This window comes from Solenopsis invicta, chromosome 12 (assembly GCF_016802725.1).
Source record: "Solenopsis invicta isolate M01_SB chromosome 12, UNIL_Sinv_3.0, whole genome shotgun sequence".
Taxonomy (NCBI): domain Eukaryota; kingdom Metazoa; phylum Arthropoda; class Insecta; order Hymenoptera; family Formicidae; genus Solenopsis; species Solenopsis invicta.
The window spans coordinates 19,235,931-19,256,102 of record NC_052675.1 but is presented as its reverse complement, the minus strand read 5'-3'; the positions used below and the strand labels follow the sequence as shown (position 1 = coordinate 19,256,102).

The 20,172-nt window shown below is 28.0% G+C and overlaps 4 protein-coding genes across 12 annotated transcripts in view; 3 read left to right on the top strand and 1 right to left on the bottom strand.

Annotated features, from left to right (window-relative positions):
- LOC105202583 (non-structural maintenance of chromosomes element 3 homolog) overlaps positions 1-20,172 on the bottom strand; it is a 314,468-nt gene that overhangs the window by 80,741 nt on the left and 213,555 nt on the right. The window lies entirely within an intron of this gene.
- Positions 845-8,263, top strand: LOC120359131. The gene is made up of 7 exons (XM_039455629.1): positions 845-1,455; positions 2,445-2,703; positions 5,249-5,365; positions 5,425-5,515; positions 7,531-7,667; positions 7,762-7,894; positions 7,971-8,263. Exons 1-7 carry the CDS (start codon positions 1,353-1,355, stop codon positions 8,019-8,021), a joined length of 891 nt encoding a protein of 296 aa, XP_039311563.1. The 5' UTR covers positions 845-1,352; the 3' UTR covers positions 8,022-8,263.
- On the top strand, positions 8,998-14,961 carry LOC105198365 (putative odorant receptor 92a). Of its 3 annotated transcripts, none has more exons than XR_005575943.1 (10): positions 8,998-9,676; positions 9,791-9,886; positions 9,962-10,081; positions 10,207-10,324; positions 10,798-11,059; positions 12,197-12,313; positions 12,372-12,462; positions 14,220-14,356; positions 14,531-14,629; positions 14,703-14,961. XR_005575943.1 is itself a non-coding variant. In XM_039455611.1 (10 exons), the coding sequence occupies exons 2-10, from the start codon at positions 9,842-9,844 to the stop codon at positions 14,751-14,753; spliced, it is 1,074 nt and encodes a 357-aa protein (XP_039311545.1). In that variant the 5' UTR covers positions 8,998-9,676; positions 9,791-9,841; the 3' UTR covers positions 14,754-14,961. The 3 variants fall into 3 exon arrangements, 2 of the variants coding, with proteins under 2 accessions (XP_039311545.1, XP_039311546.1); XM_039455611.1 differs by having other exon boundaries at positions 14,497-14,629; XM_039455612.1 differs by having other exon boundaries at positions 14,531-14,961.
- On the top strand, positions 15,781-18,768 carry LOC120359128. Of its 3 annotated transcripts, none has more exons than XM_039455621.1 (6): positions 15,781-16,034; positions 16,206-16,325; positions 16,455-16,572; positions 17,046-17,307; positions 18,452-18,568; positions 18,627-18,768. In XM_039455621.1, the coding sequence occupies exons 1-6, from the start codon at positions 15,831-15,833 to the stop codon at positions 18,733-18,735; spliced, it is 930 nt and encodes a 309-aa protein (XP_039311555.1). In that variant the 5' UTR covers positions 15,781-15,830; the 3' UTR covers positions 18,736-18,768. The 3 variants fall into 3 exon arrangements, with proteins under 3 accessions (XP_039311555.1, XP_039311557.1, XP_039311556.1); XM_039455622.1 differs by lacking the exon at positions 15,781-16,034 and adding an exon at positions 16,050-16,130; XM_039455623.1 differs by lacking the exon at positions 18,627-18,768 and having other exon boundaries at positions 18,492-18,568.

Genomic DNA, 20,172 nt, shown 5'->3' with positions numbered 1-20,172 from the left:
TAAATACATTAATATTTAATTGGCATTATTTTACTCAATATTACAGCAACATGGCAGCTACTACTAAATTTTTGTCATAGTGTAATAATATTATAATAATAAAAAATTTCGAATATCTTTAATATTTATACATGTAAATATCATTTATAGTTGTAATCAATAATTTGAAATTTAAGATTTTTATTGTATATTTATCTAATTCGATTGTTTTCCGTTTATGAGTGTCATCAAGTAGCTGACATCGAGAAGATTGTAAATGAATATTGTCGTTCTGGCAGAGAAGATATAAAAGTACACTTGTCGAATGTCTGCATAAGACTGAAGGACCTAAAAAAGGGAATGCGCTTGCGTGACTTTCAATCTCCTATCTATAATAAAATTTTTTTTCTTTTTAATAAATAAGTTAGATGTATAACAAATTTTCTCCAACTCAGGTTTCAATAATTTTTTATTGACGTAAGTCGAAGAAATGATTCTAAATTATAGGTAAGTATCTAAAGACACAATAATATGATGGTCCATTATATAAATTACGATAATTGTACCAGAATTTACACTATAAAAGAATTTAATCGATCGATATAGAAAAGAGGGGTTGACGATACTCTTATCAGTTTCATTACAATCATTCTCGTTCAGAACTTCGTAAAGATATGATTTTGAAAAGAAATCAGTATTTTAGCCTAAATAGAATTCTACTGCTCATAATCGGCTCATGGCCCTATCAACAATCTAATTTCGCAAAATTTCAGCATGTTGTCATCTGTGCTATAATGACATCAAGTATTGTATTTCAGGTAAGAAAATGCTAAAGTAATACAATATGTTGTGAATGTAAGCTATCAAACGTCAAATTGTCCTTATGTAGTTATCTTTGTTACAGTATAATAAATATAAATAATATTTATATTAAGTATATTGTAACTGTGTAGTTAGATAAATTTCTGAGTAAAATTAAAGAAAACTGTCTGTTAGCAGCTGACTACTTTTCTAGCGTCAAGTTGTACTTTGGAAGTCACCGTAACGGTTTTAGCTGACACATCTTTTTTCAGTATTTTTATAATACAGTATATAGTGTTTCATTTTAATATTGAAGGTGTAAGTTGATCGCTTACAAAATATTCTACGGGATAATGTTTTTCAAGTAACAATTTTTTAAGTATATACATGTATATGCGTGTACATAAGTCTACGACTGCATTTGCGTTTGCATGTATACACACACACACAAACACACACACACACACACAAACATACACACACACACACACACACACACACATATGTACATACACATACACTTTGATGTTTCTATACAAAAGTTGTTGGAATGACAGGTGAAGGATTTACTGATGCAACTTCAGCACGTACACAATGAATTAAAAAATAGGAATGAAATCGCTATTATAAAAAAATATGACAGCATTGCAAATCGTTATGCAACTGTTCTTACAGGTAAGCAACTTTTATTGATTTTAGATGTAATCACATTTCCATTAAATTATATAAGTTATCAAAAAGAAATAAATCAATATTTCAATAGTAGGTATAATAATTTGGTGTGCGTTTGTACTGTTGTACCGCCGGGTGCAACAAAATAAAATATTCAAAATTCCGTCCGTTTTAATGGTTGGACCCCATGAGGAAGACACTTAGAAGGGGACGCGTGGAGTGGCGAATAATACTCTCACTTTCTTATTAGCACTTTTATTCCCCAAATGTTATACTCATACTTTACATTAAGAATCTCCCGCTGCTCATAATTAGGCAGCCTAATATATAGCTTCGATATTTCCGCTATGATGGTATGGTCATATTCGCGTCCATCGTGCGCTGCTTATGCTGCTCGCACGATTACAAATTCCGCAATCTTGCATTTCCGGTGCAATAAAAGCTCGTGGCGTGATTGTTGCTTAGCCGATATGAAAGACGATTAAAGTTTCTAATAAGGCTACAACAGTACATACAGACACGCACGCTCTACTTATATATGAGTACTATTATGAAGATTACAGAACAACATGTATACATAAATTTTTTTGTAAAAATAATATTTTAAAAATTTATAGAGTTGTTTGTCCGATTAAAAAATATTTCTTAATGCGGTATATATAAAACGATTTATAACATTGTATACAAATAATTAAAATAATTATAAGTCATATTAAATAAAAAACACCAACACATGTAAAAATACAACTATTAAACGAACTGATGCTAATATTTATTGTATGACTTTATATACATTTTCAAGTTTACGAAACTAAGCGTCAAATAATTTTTCGGTTTTAAAATAGAGTTTCAAGTTAAACGAAAAATAATATTACAATATTAAATTGAAAGTTATTTTAATAAAAAAATCTGATACTTATAAGTATCTACAGGCGAGAATGCTTTTCCCTTTAAAATTAAGTAATAATTTTATTTTAATATTTTCTCTTTAGCTCTTGGAATTTGTGGAACATGTTCATGTATGACAAGTCAATTTTTATTGAATATAGTGAATGTTAATTCATCGACAAACGCATCTCGGTACATTTTTCTATTAACAATGGAGTATTTCATCGATCAACAAAAGTATTTTTATTTAGTTTTCTTGCACATCAGCTTAACTATAACCATTAGTACGACTGCTATGGTAGCAAATGGTACAATGTTAATTGCGTATATTCAACATATTTGTGGGCTATTTAGAATTGCTAGGTATGACAAAGATGTAAAAGTGACTACAAATTGTAACTGTAGAAGTTTACATCTTTAAATAACATTTTGTACAATATATTAAAAAACGTTTGTGTAAGAATATTAACTGAAAAATTATATCATATAATAAATGTACATATATACATTTTTAAATTTTTGTATTGACATGAATTTATATATTTAGATATTTACATATATACATAATTTGTTTGAAAAGGCCTTAAATTGATTTTTTCTTGGAAAGACAAATGGCACTACATAAATACAATAATTATAGTATAAAATTGTCTTTATGCAAATTTTGTCAGTATTTATCAAGTTAATAGTTGACAACCAAGAACTTATTTTGTCTTGCGTGTGGTTCCAGTTTCGTAATGGTAAACAAGCGAGTGTATTAAGAATAAATTTTTAAAAACGAGTGCAACGACTGGTAATAAAACATGGTGTTTTATGTACGACCCGCAAAATAAAGATAAAGATAAGTCCAAGATCAAGAGTGTTAACAATGTTTATCGCATTTCCGTTTCCCAAAGTCAAACCGTTTCAGATATTGTTAAAAAATCTTTAAAAAAAAATGTCGATTTCACAGTTTCATCTCACCAGAATTAAAATATGTGAGAAGCATTATCTGCATCTTTGCGACTCACTTTCGATGATCTTGATTTATTTATAATCACGCAAACAATTGCCCTCTTGCTTGCGAATCATACGTGAAACACCATATTACGCTAGTTTTTAAAAGTTCTTTTTTAATAGCATTTAATAGCATTTAACATGTTTTTCTATTGCAAAAGTGGAATCGCACACAAAAATTGCATTTCGAAATTTATTGCAAGAACGTCTATAAATTCATGTTACATATACTATAGATTTTAATACTCTGAGTAAATAACGGAACGCATCTAATTATACGCAAAATGAAAAGCATGTCCTTATCCTGCATACAGGATGTGGCAAAGAGGCAAAACGGCAACGTGGTGGCTAATTACCGTCAGCCAATTTCAACTACAGCAGATATATCAATATGCTGTTACTTGTCTTTCTAGAAAAAAATCGACCTAAGAATTTTTCAGTCGTTCTGTGTCATTACGATATAAATATTTACAGTTATCGTATAAGATATGCAATAAATATCAACATTCTACATAATGTCACGCTAAAAAATAAAATCTTTATGACCAAAAACACAAGTTATGCCGTAGACACTCATCGGCAAGCTACAAAGTTCATGTTTAGAATGATAATAATTATAATATATATTTATTTGCAATATTTACAATATTTTTTACTTTTAAAAATTGATGACACATTTAATGTCAATATTGAACAAAATGATGTTATATTTAGCGTGCTTTCTTTGAGCCTCAATTTGTTTCACGTTAGTTATATAATATTGATAATTATGAACGCTGTTTTGAAAAATTATTGTTTATTATTGATAGGCATAATAAGGCCAGCAAAAATCCGGGTTTTTCATATTTACCCCAACCTAGTCAATTGTAGTCAGTTACATACAATTTTATCCTATTTAAATACATTTTCAATCGTTAGCTTTTCACTTCAGATTATCGATCATAAACTTTTTTTTGGAAAGACAAATGGCTCCATTGGCTGATGGACAAAATTATAGTTATATTATAAAGCCGTTTTCAACATAATGCATGTTTTGCACCAAATTATAGTTGGCGAGTACGAATTAGTTTTGCGTGTGATTTTGGCCTCACAATGGAAAACCAGGAAGTGTATTAGGAAAGAATTTTTGAAAACTTTTGTAACAAATAATAATAAAAAATGTAGTTTTACATATAATTTGCAAATAAAAAGGCAATGATAATCCAGGCAAGCAAAGACAATCGAAACGTGCGATAATAGAAATCAGGAGTAAAGGCAATGTTGATGATATTTTCGTCATTTTATATTTCTGAAGTCAAATCGTATTAGATGATGTTAATAAATCTTTTAAACATAATGCCGACTTTATAGCCTGAAGAATAAAACAACCCTTGAGAATTTAAAAATGCGATTATCTTCATTTTTCATTTTTGTTGATTCACTTTCGATGATCTTGATTTGCTCAGATTTAAACAAAATTTTATGTACGATTCACAAAACGTCAAAAAACATTATATTACAGTTGTTTTTAAAAGTTCATTCTTACTACATGTTTTTCCATCGCAAAACTGCAATGGTATATAAATATATGTAAAAGAAAACACATCCTTCTAGTTACTCTATATTGAATATATTAAAGTAAAGGGGTAAAGCAACAACGCGGTAGCCGTTTTAATTTTAGATATATGACTTTAGATATATGATTGCGGAAGTGATCTAAAAGCAAGTCGATAACTGACTACCGCTTTGCTGCGTTCTGTATGCAGGAGCCGTTACTTATAAATTACTAAACAGGTACTGATGACAAAATTGAACACAAGAATTTATACTATTTTAATTATCAGCAGATATATGCTGTTGCTTGTGTTACCAGAAAAAATCAATTTGAGAATTTTTCAGACACGCTGTGTCATTATGACATAAATATTTACAGTTATCGTATCAAATATGCAATAAATATCAACATTCTACACAATGTCACGCTAAAAAATAAAATCTGGATGATCAAGCATATAAGTTATGCTGTAGACATTCATCGGCAAGCTATGAAGTTCGTATTTAGAATGACAAAATTTATGCAATATTTGTAATATTTCTTTGTTTTTAAAGATTGATAAACCAGCTAATGATAATATTGAACAAAATGATGTTTTGTTTAATAGTATTTGGCGTAGCTTCCTTGAGCCTCAATTTGTATCACGTAAGTTACATGTATATTGTATAATTATATATGTTGTTCTAAAAAATTAACAATATTGCTAATATATAACTTATTATTGGTAAACATGACAGGGCTGACAAAAACCCGGATTCTTCATATTTAACCTAACCTACCCGGTTATAACCAATTTTACTCAATTTTTACGTCTGTTAAGCTGACACAGCCACTTTAGCACAATTCAATAAAACATACACAGAAATTTAGTATTCTTTTGTTGCTAATTTGTTGCTCAATTCTTAACTTTGTTACTCCACCCCCAACTCCTGAAAAACTACCCTAAATAGTCGTACGTTAGTTGTACAATACAATAAAATTGATAACTAATGAGATATCTCAACTGATTACGTCTCTCCGATTTTGTTGCTTGTTTGAAGGGTCGAGGGTGGAGCAACAAAATCGGATTTGTTGAAAATCACGCGCAACAAAATTGGGGAATCATAATCAGTCAAAATGTCTCATTAATTGTCTTTTTTATTGTACTGTGCGTACGACTGTTTGGGGTGGTTTTTCAAGAGTTGAGGGTGAAGCAACAAAGTTGGAAATTAAGCAACAAATTAACAACAAATTAGTAGAAAAAATAGCTGTATTGTTTTTATATATTTTTTTAATTTTTAAATGGCTGTGCTAGCTTTAATCTTAAGTCAGCACAGCCACTATTTTCTCCAAATTAGCAAGAGCAACAAAATCCGGAATTCAGCAACAAATTAGCAACAAGAGATCACTAAATTTTTGTATATGTTTTATTGTACTGAAATGGCTGTGTCAGCGTAATAAACGTCAATTTTTCTCTGGTTAAATCCATTTTTAGTTATTAATTTTTCACTTCAGATTATTGATCATGAAACCTTTTCTTGCGACAAAAGCGTAAGGAGTAAAGAATTTCTTCATTAATTTCAATTGTAAAGATTTTCTTTTTTCGCGTTTTCGCCTTAGGAAAGAATGATTTATTTTGTAATTAAGGGAAACCGGAGCTAAGTAACACCAAGGACGTTGGCTATGTGTCCTTTTTCAGTATTTATCTTAAAACAAACAATAAATAAAAAAATCGCAAAACATTCTTTTAGAATAGAAATACTTTTCTCTAAGTTTCATTAAAATCCAAATAATATTACATTAAAAAAAAAATAAAAAACCTATTTAACGCAAACGTATGATATACTATTTTTGGTAGTATACGCAATTTTTATTAATAAAATTATTGAAATAAAGCAGATGAGCGGTTATTTAAAGATAGGCAGCATGCGCCGTGGATCTTATTGTGAGTATAACTCCGCGTCACGCCGTGGCATTGATTATTACACGTGCAGATTACGTGCATTTTATACGGAGCCTTCTTATCCCACGCTACTAGGGTCCGGGTTTTCATTATCTAGTTAACTTAAACTTAAGTTCAGTTTATGTTTATTTAGTCTTTAATAATTGTAAATAGTAAATCAAAACTCATTTGTGGATTTTAATATAAATTTTTTATTTTGGTTAAAGTTCTTTCAAACGGATAGGTTTATCTGGGCTGGGAAAATTTTACCAGCTCTGAGGCATAAACAAAAATCAATACAAATTCGTCAGAATTATAAATTAAAAAAAAAACCACTATAAGTGACATATAAATGTAATATTTGGGATACTTTTAAATTACGTATGAAAAGAACAATAAAGCAAGAATACGCAGAAATATAAGATCTATTTATATATAGATCTCGTATATAACATGCAGATTTGTCGAATTTTCATAGACATGCATAGACAAACATAATAAATAATATAGCTCATGAACTTAATTTTGGAACAATTTTTACATACGTTAGAATAGGATATATTGTCATTGGAATGTGTTTAATCAGTACTCCATAGCAATATCTTTTATTTGTGTAAATCACTTGTAACTTTTCAAAGATAATTCATTATTTTGTACTATTAATAGCGTTAGAAGAACGTAAAAATATATTCTAAAAAATAATAATTTTCATAGAATTTATTTTTTTTTACTCTTTCAGATAGTATTGTTAAAAATTAGTATTGAGACTCTTCTAACGCCTTGCGTACATGCGTTTGTGTGTATCCTATATATGTTTTTAGCTAATCATATGGGGCAGATTATAATTGATCACAATAATCATGTATTTACTACTGCGTAAGAAAAATAATTGCATAATAGATGAAAAAATTAGCTCCAAGTAAAAAATTAATAAAACAGTCCTTATCTCAAGTTAGCAATTCAATCGCAGGTACAACGTAGAATGGTATAAAACTCCCGTGCACGTACAAAAAATGATATTGTTTATGTTACAAAGACGATCAAAGCCGTTTACTTTAAATATCGGTGGCCTATTTGATGCATCCATGGAGGGTTTCGCCACGGTAATATAATATACATATAATATTTAAAAGTAATGTTACATATAGATAGTTATAATAAAAGAGTGTATATTTGCAGCTAGTAAAAACTTCGGTATCTTACTTTACTGTCATACATTCCGTACAGTGACAAAATAAATTTGAATTTATTGCCATCAGTGAAGAAACAGTTAACGAGGCGGTTCATGTTTATACAGAAAAGTTTATTTTTGTGGAAGTAGCGCGTAGTCAGATATTTTGTGGTTAAAAAAGATGTATAAGATTAAAATTATTTAAATTATTTAAAATGTTAATACAAATTTCGATAACATATTGAAATCGGTTCATGTACTTTATATAGTTCAAATATAAACAATATAAAATATGTAATTATTTTACAATGCCTGCATGTAATGTTTTTTACAAACAATTTGAATAATGCATTAAACATTAGACTTGCATAATTTATTTCGCACACAAATTATATAAATAAATTAATTTAGTTTTTTTAACAATGAATACATGATAAGAAACAAAAAAGAATAATAATATTGTCAGAAAAAAGGATTTTAGTTAAATTCAAACGATTGATTGCATTATTACGTTTGGTAAGACTTACGATTTAGAAAAGAAAAATTATTTTTAAATACTTTAATATTTAATTGGCATTATTTCATTCAACATTACAGCAACATGGCAGCTATTACTAAATTCTTTTTCATAGTGTAATAATATTATAACAATAAAATATTTAAAATATCTTAATAATAATATTAATACATGTTATCAATCGTAATTCAATCGTTCTCCATTTATAAGTGTCATCAAGTAGAGCTGACATTAAAAGGATTGTAACGAAGTGATAACATGCATATAAGCACACGCGAGTGGAAGTGTGTGTAAGGTGCGGGGAGCGGGCGATGGGTGGGCGATGCGATGTGAATTAAAACAAAGGGAAATCGCAGTTATCATCAAGGGTCTCAAGCCCCCGAATTTTCCTGTTACTATGCGGCATTCTTTTGATAAAAAATTGCAATTCAACTACGATATCGCTCGTCCTGATGCATCTCGCATTTATTATGCTCTCGACCACGGGCCAGAGTACACGCTTCCGCTCGTACAAAAATCGTGAATTATAATTCAATACGACATCGTTCACTCTTTCCTTTTCTCTAAAGACGAGGATCAAGTAAAGAGTTGGGATGCGAATGGCTGCTTCAAAGTGTGCCAAGACGAAAAGTCAAATTCACCCGTTATTAATAATAAACGCGTGTATCTTGCGCGTTCTTATTGTGATTATATTTGTGACTATCAAAAATAAATTCAGTGAAACGGAACTAAGTGAGAAAAAATTAAGTTTTATTCCCACTGAGACAAAGATTATAAATAAAGAGTGTCGTTCTGGCGGAGAAGATATACAAGTACACTTGTCGAATGTCTGTATGAGACTGAAGGACCTAAAATAGCGAATGCGCTTGCGTGACTTTCGATCTCATAGAATAAACTTTTTTTATTTTTTCAATGGAAAAAATAATACGATGAATTTTCAGATCTATGAATTTTATATAGAAATAAGTTGAAGAAATGTTTCTAATCTAGATAAGTATCTAAAACACGCGATGGCATGAAGACTTATTACGCAAATTATGATATTTGCAGTAAAATTTACACTAGAAGAGAGAACGTTTACTCGATCGATGAAGAAAAAGGGGATGAATGTACTCCCATCGGCTGCGTCACAATTATTCGCGTCGGAAGCCTCATAAAGATATGATCCAAATAAAAGATCGTTGTCAGTATTTTAATGTAAATAGAATTTTATTACTCATAGTCGGCTTATGGCCTTACCAACAATCTAGCTTTACTACATTTCAGCAGATTTTTGTTACTACTACATTTATAACGTTTATTCTATTTCAGGTAAGAGAATGCTAAATAATACGTTGTACCTATTTTATTATAAACTATTAAATGGCAAATTATCAATATGCAGTTATCTTACTGTATTACAATAATGTTTGTATTAAATATATTGTAACAAATATTAATCAAATTTTTGAGTAAAAATTAAATAATACTGTCTGTTAGCAGCTGACATCATTTCTAACGTTAAGTTGTACTTCGGAACACCTAATGAAGGTTTTTTCTTCCGCATCTTTCTTTGGTGCCGTCATGATAAAATATAACTCGATTTGTTTTAATATCGAAGGTGTAAGTCAAAGTATTTGGTTAACGGAATGATCTTTTCCAAGTAACAAATTTTTTAAATAAGTACTTGCACGTGTGTATGTACACATACTTTAATCTTTTATATACAAAAGTTGTTGATATGACAGATGAAGGATTTATTGATTCAGCTTCAACGCGTACACGATAAAATAAAAGATAAAAATGAAATTGCTATCATAAAAAAATATCACTGTATTGCGGAACGTTATGTAACTGGACTGATAGGTAAGCAATTTTTATTGATTTTGAATATAATCACATTTTTAATAAAATATACAAAATATAAAAAAAATCAATATTTCAATAGCGGTTATAAAAATTTAATAAGCGATTGTATGTACACACAGTCACACGCACGCATTTACGCACAAAAAGTGTCCGATAATTCTTATGCTCAAATACAAGTAAAATAGGTTGATTTACAGATTACTTTAAATTAACTTTTTTATTAATTATTACAAAAATCTCAAATTGGAAAAACATTTTTCGATTCAGATCTACTTACAAGTACATCTTTATTTGAGTGCTGTTACGAAAATTACCAGACACCATGTAAATATAAATTCTTGCGTGAAAAAATTTTTGTAATTCTTTAGAAACGTTTGTCCAAAAAATTTTTTGATGCAGGACATAAATCAATTTATAACATTGTATACAATAATTTAAATAAATATTTTCTTTTAATTTTTTCTCTTTAGCAGTAGGATTTTGCGGAACGTTTGCGATGATTATAGTACAATTTTGGATGAATATGGTTGGTGTTGATTTATCGACAAACGCATCTAAAAAATACCATTTTATATTTATAACAGAGTATTTCATTGATCAAGAAAAATATATTGGTTTGATTTATTTACACGTCAACGTAGCTTTTTCTATTAGTCTTATTGCTACAGTAGCAGTTGGTACAATAATTATTGCATATATTCAGCACATCTGTGGAATGTTTAAAATTGCTAGGTACGACACAGATGTAGGAAAGATTATAATTGTAGTTATAGAAGTTTATATTTTTAAACAAAATATTGTACAACACATTGAAAAATGTTTGTATAAAAATATTAATTAAAGAATTATATCATTAATGATTTGGAAAGTATATACAATATGTTTAAAAAGTTCCCAAATTGATTTTTTCTTGGAAAGACAAATGGCCACCATCGGTTGATGGCCGAAATAATTATAATATAAAGCCGTCTTTAGCATATGTATGCCAGCTTCGTCAGTACCGAATTAACAGTTGACGAGTAAGAACTCGTTTTATTTTAAGTGTGATTTTAATTTTACGATAAAAAACAAGTACGTGTATTAAAAAAGAATTTTTTGACGATTGTAACGGCTATGTGATGATCACACCTGGTCTTTCATGTGACACGCAAACAAAAAGGCGGTTTTCCGCATGGGTGAACACAGGCAAATAAAGGGTACGGTTCGTTTCATGCACGTATGATGCATCATCTTTGTTTAATATTTAGTAAACAACAAGGACAGACGATGCGTCATGTGCATTATGCGTAAAACAGAACGCTTCCCAAAAATATCAAAACGTAAAAATAAAAATCAATGATAAAGGCAATGCTCTTATCGTATTTTTCAAATTCATCGGTTAAATCGTTTCAAAAATTATTTCAAAATCTCTCAATTAAAGTACCGAATTTACAATTTATTCTGGAGACATAAATTTAAAGTGAACTAGACTACAAAATTTGTAAAGTGCTATGTGTAATGTCTTCACTTTTTTATGCATTTTCGATGGTCTGGATTTTTTTAAATTTATTTACGCAGACAACTGCCGTTGGATTGCGGGTCACATGATATACATTGCATGTTTACATCACGTTACAATCGCTTTTAAAAATTCTTTCTTCATACATATCTTTCCATCGTTAAACAGGAATCGCACGTAAATATACACAAAATAAAAGGAATATTCTACTCGTCAATTACTAATGGCGTATTGGCAAAATTTGAACATGTTGAACACAAGAATTTGTACTCTTTCATCAGCCACGGATCGATACTTGGTTTTTCTAGAAAAAATTAATCTGAGAATTTTTTAGATATACAATGTCATTACGTCGATATAAATATTTGCAGTTATCGTATCGAATATGTAATAAATATCAACATTCTACAGAATGTCACTCAAAAACATAAAATCTGGATGGCTGATAACATCGGTTACGCCGTAGACATTCATCGGCAAGCTATGAAGTGCGTATTTAAAATATCAATACATATGTAATTTTTATAATGTTCTTTGTTTTTAAAGATTGATGAAACAATTAATGTCAATATTGGAGACAATGATGTTTTGTTTAATAATATGTGGCGTAGCTGCCTTGAGCCTCAACTTGTTTCAAGTAAGTTACCTACATCATATAATTACATGTATATAATTATATATATTACTTCAAAATTATTAGAAATATTGTTTAATAAATATAACAAAAATCAACACATAGCCAAGATGCCAAAATTATAAAAACCGTTATAAACACACAAATGCAATACTTCAGATATTTTTAAATGACGTATAAAGAGAAAAATAATGAGAAAAAAAATCTCTAAAATACAGAGGTATAAAAGAGATATACACATGCAGACTTGCCTAATACTTATCGACAAACTTAATGAGCAAAATTACGAATAGATGTAATATTGTAATCACTTTCACATCTCTCTGTTAAAATAGTATTTATTGACATTTGTGTTTAATTAGCACAATATTCATAATCGATGTACAGCAACATCTTTTATTTGTGTAAACCATTTTTAATTTTTAATCAAAAAACGAAAATAATTTATTTTGTAGTATTTATACAATAGTAAACATACATTTTAGAGCATAATAATAAAAGGGTATAGTGTAATAAGAAGAGTGATTTTGAGTTCTGCGCGTAATCAATCGTTATATGGGGCATAATGTCAATCCAGATAAAAGAAAATTTTGTGCCATGTATTTTTTCAAAAGACCTTTACAATTTCGAGATATCGAAAAAGGTGATTTTTAATTAATATTTTTTTTATCCATTAAATCTACATTAACTTTTACAAAAGATAATTATATAATAAATGGTATCCATGTACATAAGCTTTAATTTCTTTTTCGTTTTTTATTGAACATTTTATTTTAAAAAAATCTAGAATTAAGAAATCGCATTTTCTTTTAAACTAAAATATTGGCCATTTAAAAAAAACTTTTGTGGTTAAGTCATATGACGTATTATATTCAACATTTTTTTCAGATTTTTCAATTTTGTGGAACGTGTTGAAAAAATTAAAAATTTTGTAATTAAACGAGATTTGTTCTTAAAAAATCTGCATTAATAATATGCAATTTAATTATAGTACAGTATACTTAGTGTAACATTACTCTTCGAATTTTTTCATAATCTTAAGTTTACTACTTTTAATTTGGCTTTTGTATTATTTTCAAATTAATTTTATTTATTTATTTTACTGTCTTTTAACACATTTATTAAATAAAGAAAATTTATTTTTTTGTGTGAAAAAATTGTAATCTCATTAGCTCAAATTACGTGAAATCTACAATTTTATACTACTTTTAGCAAATATGTAAATAAAAGTAATTATATTAAAAAACAACTTAATATATTCGATATACATCAATCGAATGCATTTAAGATCAAAAATTAATTAAAAATATCGGTTTTTATTTTTTTTCACATTCCATCAAATTAAAAAATCTGAAAAAATATTGAATATCATATGTCATATGACTTATTCACAAAATTTTTTTAAAACATTGCCAATTGTTTAGATCAAGGGAAAATGATATTTTCAAAATTCAAAATTTTTTAAAAATCAGAATTTTCAAGCAAAAACCGACAAAAAAATTAGTGCTAATGTATATGAATACCCTTTATCATTATAAATTTTTTGTAAAAGATAATTTAGATTTAGCGGAAAAAAAAATATTAACGAAAAATCATATTTCTTGTGACATCTCGAAATTGTAGGGGTCTTCTGAAATAAAACTTGGCACAAAAGTTTTTTTTATCTGAGTGGATGTTTTGAGCTATATAACAGTTGATTACGCGTAGAATCTAAATCACTCTCCTTATTACGCTGTATCTTTTGTTTTTTACTTTTTCAGATAGTATTATTCAGAAATAATGTTGAAAATATTATAATGCCATTTGTATTTGCGACAATATGTATGTTATACATGTTTCTAGCCAATCTTATGGGACAAAATATAATTGATCACAATCATCATGTACTCAATACTGCGTAAGAAAGTCTTATGATAGAGATTCAGTTGCGTAAAATTAAATATAAAATTATTTTGTTGCCCAAGAAATTAGCTTCAAATAGTAAACTAATAAAAAAAATTCTTATCTCAAGTTAACAATTCATGTTCATTATCGTAGGTACAACGTTCAGTGGTATAAATCTTCTTTGCAGATGCAAAAAATGATATTATTCTTGTTGCAAAGAGGAACCAAGGAGTTTACTTTAAATGTTGCTGGACTATTTGATGCATCTATGGAGTGTTTCGCTACGGTAATATAATGTATAATATTATAACAATAACGTTACACATTAATATAATAAAAGATACTATGTATAATTGCAGCTGGTGAAAGCTTCGGTGTCATACTTTACTGTTATATATTCAATGCGATGATAAAACAAATATTAATTTATTACATCGTGGAATACTTAAAGAAATGACGAGATATCCATGTTTATATAAAAAAATTTATTTTTGCGCAAGTATAGCATATAGTTAGTGTTATAAAAGATATTATAAAAAAATGTACAAAACTAATGTACAAATCCAAATCAAAATGTTAATACTTCATGTTTCTAATAAATTAAAAATAGTCATTGTATTTTCTGTACTTTAAATACAAAACCATGCATATGCGATTTTTTCAGGTATTTGTTATTAACTGATTAAACATTAAACTTGTTTAATATAATATATATTAATGTTCATCCAAATAAATTTAATATTAGTTTCTTCAAGTATTATTTATAAGTAATACATGATAAAAACAAAAACAGATATTGTAAGTGCAATAAAAAATTTTTGGCAAGTATCAGCAAACGATTGGTGTACATATATTATAATATTTATTAAATATTTAGCAAAAATAAAATTATTTTTTTCATATTAACCAAATATTTAATTGGCATTATTGCATTAAACGTTTGTTAGTTTTTATCAAACGCTTCTTTCTTAATATAACGATATTTATACCTTAATATATTTATACCAATTAAATACCTAAAATACTTTTAATATTTAAACATGTTGAAATCATTTATCGCTTTAATTACTAATTTGAAATTTACGGTGTTGTCTACATTTATTTAACTCGATCATTTTCCATTTATGATTGTTACCAAGTAGAGCTGACATCAAAAGGATTATAGGTGAAGAGTGTCGATCTGGCACAGGAGATATACAAGTGCACTTGTCGAATGTCTGTATGAGACTGAAGGATCTAAAATAGGAAATGCGCTTGCGTGACATTCGATCTCTTACCATAAGCTTTTTTTTCTTTTTAATGTAAAGAAACATGAATTTTCAGATATATAAATTTCATGTAGATACAAGAAGAAATGTTTCTAAACTATAGGCAAGTATCTAAACACACAATGGCATAAAGAGCCATTACTCAAATTATAATATTTACAGTAAAATTTACACTAGAAGAGAGAACGTTTACTCGATCGATGAAGAAAAAGGGGATGAATGTACTCCCATCGGCTGCGTGACAATTATTCGCGTCGTAAGCCTCACAAAGATATGATCCAAATAAAAGATCGTTGTCAGTATTTTAATGTAAATAGAATTTTATTACTCATAGTCGGCTTATGGCCTCACCAACAATCTAGCTTTACTAGATTTCAGCAGATTTTTGTTACTACTACATTTATAACGTTTATTCTATTTCAGGTAAGAGAATGCTAAATAATACGTTGTATCTATTTTATTTTAAGCTACTAAATGGCAAATTGTCACTGTGCAGTTATCTTACTTTATTACAATAATGTTTGTATTAAATATATTGTAACAAGTATTAATCAAATTTCTGAGTAAAAATTAACTAAAACTGTCTGTTAGCAGCTGACATCATTTCTAACGTTAAGTTGTACTTCGGAACTCCTAATGAAGGTTTTTTCTTCCGCATCTTTCTTTGGTGGCCTCATGATAAAATATAACTCGTTTTGTTTTAATATCGAAGGTGTAAGTCAAAGTATTTGGTTAACGGAATGATCTTTTCCAAGTAACAAATTTTTTAAATAAGTACTTGCACGTGTGTATGTATGTACACATATTTTAATCTTTTATATACAAAAGTTGTTGATATGACAGATGAAGGATTTATTGATTCAGCTTCAACGTGTACACGATAAAATAAAAGATAAAAATGAAATTGCTATCATAAAAAAATATCACTGTATTGCGGAACGTTATGTAACTGGACTGATAGGTAAGCAATTTTTATTGATTTTGAATATAATCACATTTTTAATAAAATATACAAAATAAAAAAAAAATCAATATTTCAATAGCGGTGATAAAAATTTAATAAGCGATTGTATGTACACACAGTCACACGCACGCATTTACGCACAAAAAGTGTCCGATAATTCTTATGCTCAAATACAAGTAAAATAGGTTGATTTACAGATTACTTTAAATTAACTTTTTTATTAATTATTACAAAAATCTCAAATTGGAAAAACATTTTTCGATTCAGATCTACTTACAAGTACATCTTTATTTGAGTGCTGTTACGAAAATTACCAGACACCATATAAATATAAATTTTTGCGTGAAAAAATTTTCGTAATTCTTTAGAAACGTTTGTCCAAAAAATTTTTTGATGCAGGACATAAATCAATTTATAACATTGTATACAATAATTTAAATAAATATTTTCTTTTAATTTTTTCTCTTTAGCAGTAGGATTTTGCGGAACGTTTGCGATGATTATAGTACAATTTTGGATGAATATGGTTGGTGTTGATTTATCGACAAACGCATCTAAAAAATACCATTTTATATTTATAACAGAGTATTTCATTGATCAAGAAAAATATATTGGTTTGATTTATTTACACGTCAACGTAGCTTTTTCTATTAGTCTTATTGCTACAGTAGCAGTTGGTACAATAATTATTGCATATATTCAGCACATCTGTGGAATGTTTAAAATTGCTAGGTACGACACAGATGTAGGAAAGATTATAATTGTAGTTATAGAAGTTTATATTTTTAAACAAAATATTGTACAACACATTGAAAAATGTTTGTATAAAAATATTAATTAAAGAATTATATCATTAATGATTTGGAAAGTATATACAATATGTTTAAAAAGTTCCCAAATTGATTTTTTCTTGGAAAGACAAATGGCCACCATCGGTTGATGGCCGAAATAATTATAATATAAAGCCGTCTTTAGCATATGTATGCCAGCTTCGTCAGTACCGAATTAACAGTTGACGAGTAAGAATTCGTTTTATTTTAAGTGTGATTTTAATTTTACGATAAAAAACAAGTACGTGTATTAAAAAAGAATTTTTTGACGATTGTAACGGCTATGTGATGATGACACCTGGTCTTTCATGTGACACGCAAACAAAAAGGCGGTTTTCCGCATGGGTGAACACAGGCAAATAAAGGGTACGGTTCGTTTCATGCACGTATGATGCATCATCTTTGTTTAATATTTAGTAAACAACAAGGATAGACGATGCGTCATGTGCATTATGCGTAAAACAGAACGCTTCCCAAAAATATCAAAACGTAAAAATAAAAATCAATGATAAAGGCAATTCTCTTATCGTATTTTTCAAATTCATTGGCCAAATCGTTTCAGAAATCATTTCAAAATTTCTCAATTGAAGTACCAAATTTATAGTTTATTCTGGAGACATAAATTCAAAGTGAACTAGACTTCATTTGTAAAGTGATATGTGTAATGTCTTCACTTTTTTATGCATTTTCGATAGTCTGGATTTGTTTGCATTTATTTACGCAGACAACTACCGTTTGGATTGCGGGTCACATGATATTCATTGCATGTTTACATCACGTTACAATCGTTTTTAAAAATTCTTTCTTCATACATATCTTTCCATCGTTAAACAGGAAACGCACATAAATATACACAAAACAAAGGGAATATTCTACTCGTCAATTACTAATCGCGTATTGACAAAATTTGAACATGTTGAACACAAGAATTTGTACTCTTTCAACAGCCACGGACCGATACGTGATACTGCTTGTTTTTCTAGAAAAAATTAATCTGAGAATTTTTTAGATATACAATGTCATTACGTCGATATAAATATTTTCAGTTATCGTATCGAATATGTAATAAATATCAACATTCTACAGAATGTCACTCAAAAACATAAAATCTGGATGGCTGAGAACATCGGTTACGCTGTAGACATTCATCGGCAAGCTATGAAGTGCGTATTTAAAATATCAATATATATGCAATTTTTATAATGTTTTTTGTTTTTAAAGATTGATGAAACAATTAATGTCAATATTGGAGATAATGATGTTTTGTTTAATAATATGTGGCGTAGCTGTCTTGAGCCTCAACTTGTTTCAAGTAAGTTACATCATATAATTACATGTATATAATTATATATATTACTTTAAAATTATTAGAAATATTGTTTAATAAATATGACGAAAATCAACACACAGCCGAGATGCCAAAATTATAAATTATAAAAACCGTTATAAATAACATACAAATGCAATACTTCAGATATTTTTAAATGACGTATAAAAAGAAAAATAATGAGAAAAAAAATCCCTAAAATACAGAGGTATACAAGAGATATACACATGCAGACTTGCCTAATACTTATCGACAAACTTAATGAGCAAGATTACGAATAGATGTAATATAGGAATCATCTTCATATCTCTCTGTTAAAACAGTATTTATTGACATTTGTGTTTAATTAGCACAATATTCATAATCGATGTACAGTAATATCTTTTATTTGTGTAAACCATTTTTAATTTTTAATCAAAAAACAAAGTTTTGGAGCATAATAATAAAAGGGTATAGTGTAATAAGAAGAGTGATTTTGGGTCTGCGCGTAATCAATCGTTATATAGGGCAAAATATCGATCCAGATAAAAGAAAATTTTGTGCCATGTATTTTTTCAAAAGACCTTCACAATTTTGAGATATTGAAGAAATGTGATTTATAATTAATATTTTTTTTTATCCATTAAATCTACATTAACTTTTACAAAAGATTCATGATTATATAATAAATGGTATCTATGTACGAGTACATAAGCTTTAATTTTTTTTTGTTTTTTATTGAACATTCTGTTTTAAAAAAATCTAGAATTAAGAAATCGCATTTTCTTTTGATTTAAAATATTGGCCATTAAAAAAAAACTTTTGTGGTTAAGTCATATGACGTATTATATTCAATATTTTTTTCAGATTTTTCAATTTTGTTCAACGTGTCAAAAAAAATTAAAAATTTTGTAATTAAACAAGATTTGTTCTCGTAAAATCTGCATTAATAATATGCAATTTAATTATAGTACAGTATACTTAGTGTAACATTTACTCTTCAAATTTTTTCATAATCTTAAATTTACTACTTTTAATTTGGCTTTTGTATTTAATTTCAAATTAATTTTATTTATTTATCTTACTGTCTTTTAACACAGTTATTAAATAAAGAAAATTTATTTTTCTGTGTGAAAAAATTAAAATCTCATTAGTTCAAATTACGTGAATTCTATAATTTTATACTAGTTTTCGCAAAGGTGTAATTAAAAGTAATTATATTCAAAAACGATTTAATATATTCGATATATATCAATCGAATGCATTAAGATAAAAAATTAATTAAAAATATCGGTTTTATTTTTTTTTCACATTCCATCAAATTAAAAAATCTGAAAAAATATTGAATATAATATGTCATATGACTTATCCACTAAATTGTTTAAAAATATTGCTAATTTTTTAGATCAAGGAAAAATGATATTTTCAAAATTCAAAATTTTTTAAAAATCAGAATTTTCT